Below are 6,745 nucleotides of genomic sequence, written 5' to 3' on the forward strand. Positions count from 1 at the left end.
GACTTCATAGTATTTGCAAGCAAGCGCTCGTGCCAGTCTCACGATAAAATCAGCTATGGATATACTAGTAATTGACAATATGCATACAAGCAAACATGAACAAAGGAATAAAGCTGCAAAACGCACGAGTGGCGGCTAAGAGATACAATACAACCCTTAGTTCAAATATCATACACATACAACCATCATCACGGACTTAGGACAATGTGGGAATTCATGTACATCTATATGCAGTACACAAATCATGGATGGAACTGGGAAATCGAAGGATGCACGCATCGCCGACTTTGGCTGTCGTCGAAGTCGATGTGAATGACCTATGCATTCAGCCAAGTGATAGCATTAACGCAACCTAGCAGCATCATTTACATGTTGTAAGAGGCAACGTACCGTTGCGTGTAAGCCCCGACTCGACGCCAACGGAAGCGCTTTATTGTCGTTGGCCTTGGGGGCATGGACTTCGTTGGACAATGAAATGGCCGTGAACCCAAAGTCATTTATCCGGATGTTTTATCCGGATGCGCCGAAAGCGCATGCGCCGAAAAGTGGAAACCCAACCACAACGGTGGTTAGAATCATAATGCAAACTCATTGGTATTTATTCTTATACTTCGAAATACTAATCAGTCGAAATCAGGCGGCTCTCGCCCTCCCAGTTAGGTGCTGTTTGCCCTCAGTCATTTCCAAGGGCACACGACGCACTTCTGCGGACCCTCCACAAAATTGTACGATGCCTCTTCGCATCGTACAATTTAATTCTGAAATTGTATAGTTTCAATTAAATATATCTTCAAGTTTGTATTCTCATTTTTATTTTTCATGTGTCTGCCTGTTTTTGGAATTCGCAAGGCAGGTCACCTTGCGAATTCAAAATTGTCCAATTTGTCCAATCAGATGCCGTGAAATCACGAAAATCGCTGAGTAGATTCATCACACCCTATTGCGATATATTCTACTCCTGTGATGGCGGTTGATGCAAGAAGCATTGAGATAATTAGAGCATCTCCACTCGTCAGACTTAAAGGTCTGATTATTTGGATAACCCTTAGATAGGACCAATTTTGGACTTATACTCCCAGCCGTTGGTTTTATCGGGGTCTCAATAAGTCCAAACATAAGTTCAGCCCCGAAAATTCGTATCATAGGACTTTTTCGTCAAGATATCACCCTCCAGACCGTGGAAGAGTTCTATAATCTAAAATAATATACAAAAGTACTGCTCATGCTCAACATAGTCAAATACAGTACAGCATGCAATCTTTATAATAATTCCCATTCAATTTACACTGATGGCCAACGAAGGCACACCTTGATGGAGGAGAGCGCCCGCGCATCGTTCGTACGGCGAGGCGCTGCTCAACTGCTTCCGCGGCGGCGCGTTTTCCGCCGTCCTCAACATCACGTTGTTCGTGGCGGGCGTGAGCATTCAACACATGTTGCTGCATGCCGTGTTCACGCCCGTCAAGAGTGCCACGGAAATCCCCATGCTCATGGTCGGGTTTGGCTCGTCGGTCGTGGCGCTGTTCGTGCAATTGGGCGGGGCATCTACACCAAGGCCGCAGACGTCGGAGTCGATCTCGTCGGCAAGGTCGAGCAGGACATCCCCAAAGACGACCCGCACAACCTGTCGGTGATTGCCGACTTGATTGGGGACATGGTCGTCGACTACGTCGGGAGCAGCGCTGACGTGTTTGTTTGAGAGTGTCGCGGCCGAGATCATCGGCGCCACTTTCCTCGGCAAGGAAGGTGCGATCGAGTCCCCTGTGTCATTTGTGTCCTCCATCTGCTGATGTGCTCACGTGGTTGTGTGGGCCGGTGACGCAAGACGTCTTGGTAGCGTTGGTCCACCAGAGCAGCCACGGCATTGCGACCCGGCCGAGCGCACAACATAATGTTAGCTGTAAGGAGAGAACCACATTGGAAATTGTCGGAGTGAACTCATCAGTGCACAATTCTCCGGAGCATCACGTGAAGCTTCAAACCATTCAAGCATCCTCGTCGTTCATTTTGCTGTCTCCGATATGGAACGACTGGGCAGGAACACAGGCGTGAACAACGCCTCAAACCACGGTTTTAGGCAGGAAGATTATGCTGAATTCGGATAATTCTAGCCAATCAACGCAATAGCAGGAACACCCAAAAGCAAGAACGATTTCTTCGGAGACCACGCTCTTAATGGAATTCCCAAGGTGAGCTACCCTTGCTCCTTTTTAATATCCAATCAGAGTCCATCACACCTTGTTTCTTACACTCAATTGGCTATAACACTGGCAGAAGAGGTTACAATATAGAACTGTTTTGAAGTCACGCTTGAGCTTGACTTTGATCACGATGGTACAAGTTGTAGACTATAGGATCATCAAATTCACACGTATTAGACAGTAATCTTCCAGACCTAGCCAAGACGCCCAAGTGCACACGATGGTCGCCCAGCGGAGCTGCCAAGCGCACACCTTTGTGGGACGATGATGGCATTGCTGCTTTGTTTCGGTTGCGGTACAAGTCTCAGCTGTCTGCGCGGTTTTACTCGAAGAGCAACGCCGACAAGAAGACTGCTTACGTGATGCTGGCTGCCGAGCTAAGCGTGGTCACGGAGAAGGAATACTCTGTCGCTCAAGTGCAAGACAAGGTATGTCGATTTGATGACTATGTCAACGGGAATCCTTAATGTCCACCGACGAGAATAAAATTGTTAATCATATTAATGGTATGCATAATTCATCATCATTAATTCATTATCTTTGGCAAAAAACATTTATATATGTAATATCGTGATCAGAATGCGAAGAAGAAATGATGCGCGGTCGCAAGAAAAAACCCATCCAAGTCAAAGAGCCACAGCGAGGCGTTGGAGTCCGGATTTATGGCTATTAAGGACGGTTTGATTCATTTGGGGTCATCACTCTCAGCGGCGCCCCGCCAACAGGGGCAACATTGGACGATGTATTGCAAGCCATTCAAGGACAGTCTCAGACGATTGCTCAACTCGTTGCGCATTTAATCGCACAAAAGGAAAAGTAAGATTTAGATTCTCAAATTACTATAATCGTTGCAATTCCATTTCTTTTTGTCATTGATGTTCGACGGATAAAACTATTCGTTTCCGTTTCACTTTCATCGGCCTGTTGGAAATATAAATTCTGATCACGACGGTTACATGGCGCATCGAAAAGGCCGTCGTTAACGTGGATAAACATGTTGTGCAGTACGAAGCAGCAGGTAGTGATTGCGACCGTCCGGTCCAATGATCTTTCGTTCATCTCGGTTTTCAAAATCCGGAATCCCTCCTTGAGGCGCCCGAACGCACACTCGACCACTATTCGACTGCTGGACAACTTGTAGTTGAATCGCTTTTGTGTGTTGGACAAACGACCGCCTTCTTCGTGCGGGACATATGGGGTCAACAACGATAGCAGCAATGTGTAGCCAGAATCGCCATTAACGAGGCTGCTGGTAGGAAAACAGCGACGAATTGTTTGGCCCAGCTGCGACCCAGGACGGATTTCCACGGACAAAAACACCATACGGTGGCCTACCATTGCTTGGACATTAAGTTAGGGGTCACCGCTTCGATTGTAAAAACCATCGTACTCATGGGGACGTTGGATGTCAATGATAGTACCATCCACAGCTCCAACAACGCCCGGGAATCGCTGTACCTTCACGCTCGATGCGACTCCAAAGTTACCAGGGGAGGTCGGCAGGCGTATCCACAACTTTGCTTGGCTCGCCAACACATCCACCACGGTCGTCACGACTGTAATACACCACGATTTGGTCATTCCAAATGCTGCCGCTGTCTCTCGATAGCCACCTTCGGACCCCAAGAAGTATAGCGTCACGGCCACGTTCTTCTCGAAGGAGTGGCTGGATTGGCGCTCGTTGGGCTGTAAACGTTGGCGCAGCAAGTCCACAGGTCGACGGAAGACAGCTTGGTCACAGCGAACGTTGTCGTGGAACCACTGCTCGTAGCGTGCGTCACCAAGCATAGCGTCAAAGTCAACTTGAGTGATGGTCAACAAATTGTATTTAGCACTAAGAGGCGCAGCTACCGACATACACACTGCGCATACGGCTGTAACCACGGCAACATCAACCCGACTGAAAATGTCCATCGTGACGAATCACAAACCAGAAAAACACAGCTAATCCGAATAAATTTTATCCGGACAAAGCTTGAATGCATGAAAGCAGGAGCAAAAATTCGGAGACGAACAAGTCATCCATTACAGTAGCTTACTGTATACATATAATATATGTATTAAATAATCGTAGTTTTTTTCCAATTTGCGGTTTGCGTGCTCGACCCAACGAATAATACAGTATATATTAATACTTCGTTGGGTCGAGCACAAACCGCAAATTGGATATATTTAAATAATCGAGTAGCTTTTTGTCTGCACGTCCCCGCTTGTCCACGGCCAACTGCGGGACGAAGGACACCTCCGGTTTGTCTCGCCTGGTTCCCCCGTGCCCGTCGAGGTGGTACACGTATGTTTACACTTTTCCCATGTTTCAATTGTGTACCGTTCACTTTCGGGTTTAATAATGTGTAGGAACCGTGCGTTGTGTTTGCCAACCACCCGAGCCTCCGCGTCGGCGATGTCGTCCAGTTGATCCCCAAGCTCGAGCGGAACGCTGCCAATGCGATTGTGTTTATTGATCCGCTTGTGTCGCCATTCGAGGACATGACGCCGTTCCAGCGGGCCGTGCTCATGGGAGTAATTCACGTGCATATCGACTTTCGCCTATCGTGCAACAATGCCAATATCCTCATCGCCGAGTGCAAGCCCCAGACGCTCGTCCTTCCCGGCTGCTACGCCTCGTACGAATTGATTGTATTTGTATTGGCGAACGTATTTGCCCAATATTATTTGGGCTACTATCAATATATCGCTTCGTTTGTGCTGAAGTTTGATATTTTTTCAACGTTGTCGTCTCCCCTGTAGTGCTTTTTGGTATTTCGCCTATACACAAATTGGTTTTTAGGTATTGCACGATAATTTATAATTCCGACCACCCAACGATTTCTTCAACTGCTCAACGAGGAAATAACACGGCCGTTGGTAAATTTCAAAGAGGATTTAAAGATGCCGACGGTTATTTAACTTTACAGTGTTACGACAGTAGCTACAGTTTGTGACCAACGCTAAAGAGAGAAAAACAGAATTAGGGGCAAACTTGATCGGCGTGGATGAAGTCGAATGACGCGGAAGTGGGGGTGATGGTGCAAGAGAGCGCAACCAGCGAAGCTTACGCCGCCCAAGAATACGCAACAGCAATCGACGGAGATGGAATGTCCAGTACAACCTACATCGAGGCTAAAATTGGGGCTCAGTACTTCCTATCCTGTACGAATACGAGGTCTCCACCCAAGCGACTATCGAAAGCCGTGAAGGAAGCGCTCGATTGTGTCGACGCTTGCGTTTCAATTGATGGCAAACATACCACGTCTAGCCTGGTTTTTGTTGGGTGTGCGACGAGTTTTTGACTGTGTAGTGCGGGCCGGATTTGTCAGAATTTCATGTTTTGTGCACCACGAGTGACCGACGACGGAGATTCTTGTCCATCCAAGCTGAAGGACGTTGGCAGGCTAGTCGAAAACATGTGCAGGTATGTATATCTAAGTGCATGTTTGGATTTGTAGTATTGTGGTGGTAGTCCGTGACTTCAAAGTCACGTCGACTGCAAAGGCCAAGAAATACCACCCGAATGACAGTCCGTTTTCTGCACTGACAATTGGCCACGACACGAAGGAAGGTGCTTTCTTGACGTCGATCACGGGGTTCGTACATACACAAATGATGAGCGTGTGTACTAACATGCCATGAGCAGGCTCAGCCCACGTCTTGAGAAAAAGTACAGCCCGAGAGTCGTTTATGAAGGTGAAGATGCACACAGTTCGTTTCCTTTACAAGACGCGAGGTAGTTCACTTAATGCTTCATTTTGGGAACCAAGGATTGTGACTAGACACCTTGATTGCCGAAGGAAACATCACGCAACCACCGCCACCGTCGAAGCAACCAGTGGTGGTGGTTCCTGTTCTCGCCCGACTCGCTGCAGACCCGGTAAATGTCGAGGCAGAAGGCAACCCATCCGTTGTGTGTTGTTTCCCACGCCAGTGCCAACACAAACAACCAAATGGGGGAGTGCCGACTCCCTGCAAACCACACACTTGATTGACTTGACGTTAGCACGACGTTGTAGAACCAAGAGTGAGATTCTGGCAGTTGGCTGGGACAGGTGTTCTGTTTTCTACGTCCTAGTACTACTAGTAATACTACTAGTAATACTACGCCTTTTCGTGTCGGTTCGCCAAGGGTCGGCACCCGGTGGCCTCGGTTGAGGACCACCTGTGTCATGGCGGGACTTGGATTAAGTCGCCCACCACAACACACACCCCAAGCCATGTCCCGCAGGACACACTTGGGCCTCGCTAATTCTTCGCCTTCGCTCGCTGTCTTCTTGACTTCAACGTAGTTCTTCACCATGGCCGGGCATTCATGCACGAGCTTGTGCAGCGGTTCCCATGAGGACTCGATATCTTCAAAACCTTCCCAAAGCACTTCCAGCATGAAGTCTTTCACATCCGGGACAAAGTTGTGTCCCGCGATGGACTTGACCTTCAGCATGATCCCTTGCTCGGAAACGTGTTCGAGGATTTCTTCGGTCACTTCAAAGCTGTCTTCGGCGTAGAGCTTGACTCTTGATGCATGCGCTTCTCGCAGTTCATTAGTCACCAAG

The 6,745-nt window shown here is 48.1% G+C and overlaps 5 protein-coding genes across 5 annotated transcripts; 3 read left to right on the forward strand and 2 right to left on the reverse strand.

Moving 5' to 3' along the window:
* Positions 1 to 730: 730 nt before the first annotated feature.
* Positions 731 to 1,699, forward strand: H257_12331 (hypothetical protein; the record flags this gene model as incomplete). Its single annotated transcript, XM_009839491.1, has 3 exons — positions 731 to 745; positions 1,350 to 1,526; positions 1,556 to 1,699. 3 exons carry the CDS (start codon positions 731 to 733, stop codon positions 1,697 to 1,699), a joined length of 336 nt encoding a protein of 111 aa, XP_009837793.1.
* Positions 1,700 to 2,175: 476 nt separating this feature from the next.
* H257_12332 (hypothetical protein) lies at positions 2,176 to 2,797 on the forward strand (the record flags this gene model as incomplete). The annotated part of the gene is made up of 3 exons (XM_009839492.1): positions 2,176 to 2,189; positions 2,383 to 2,629; positions 2,780 to 2,797. 3 exons carry the CDS (start codon positions 2,176 to 2,178, stop codon positions 2,795 to 2,797), a joined length of 279 nt encoding a protein of 92 aa, XP_009837794.1.
* Positions 2,798 to 3,037: 240 nt separating this feature from the next.
* H257_12333 (hypothetical protein) lies at positions 3,038 to 3,989 on the reverse strand (the record flags this gene model as incomplete). The annotated part of the gene is made up of 3 exons (XM_009839493.1): positions 3,038 to 3,040; positions 3,234 to 3,532; positions 3,623 to 3,989. The coding sequence occupies 3 exons, from the start codon at positions 3,987 to 3,989 to the stop codon at positions 3,038 to 3,040; spliced, it is 669 nt and encodes a 222-aa protein (XP_009837795.1).
* Positions 3,990 to 4,011: 22 nt separating this feature from the next.
* H257_12334 (hypothetical protein) lies at positions 4,012 to 5,853 on the forward strand (the record flags this gene model as incomplete). The annotated part of the gene is made up of 6 exons (XM_009839494.1): positions 4,012 to 4,116; positions 4,390 to 4,491; positions 4,557 to 4,856; positions 5,201 to 5,303; positions 5,662 to 5,789; positions 5,836 to 5,853. 6 exons carry the CDS (start codon positions 4,012 to 4,014, stop codon positions 5,851 to 5,853), a joined length of 756 nt encoding a protein of 251 aa, XP_009837796.1.
* Positions 5,854 to 6,293: 440 nt separating this feature from the next.
* On the reverse strand, positions 6,294 to 6,633 carry H257_12335 (hypothetical protein; the record flags this gene model as incomplete). Its single annotated transcript, XM_009839495.1, has 2 exons — positions 6,294 to 6,354; positions 6,428 to 6,633. The coding sequence occupies 2 exons, from the start codon at positions 6,631 to 6,633 to the stop codon at positions 6,294 to 6,296; spliced, it is 267 nt and encodes an 88-aa protein (XP_009837797.1).
* Between the last annotated feature and the right edge of the window lie 112 nt (positions 6,634 to 6,745).

The sequence above is a fragment of the Aphanomyces astaci genome, assembly GCF_000520075.1.
Source record: "Aphanomyces astaci strain APO3 unplaced genomic scaffold supercont1.40, whole genome shotgun sequence".
In the NCBI taxonomy this organism is placed as follows: domain Eukaryota; phylum Oomycota; class Saprolegniomycetes; order Saprolegniales; family Verrucalvaceae; genus Aphanomyces; species Aphanomyces astaci.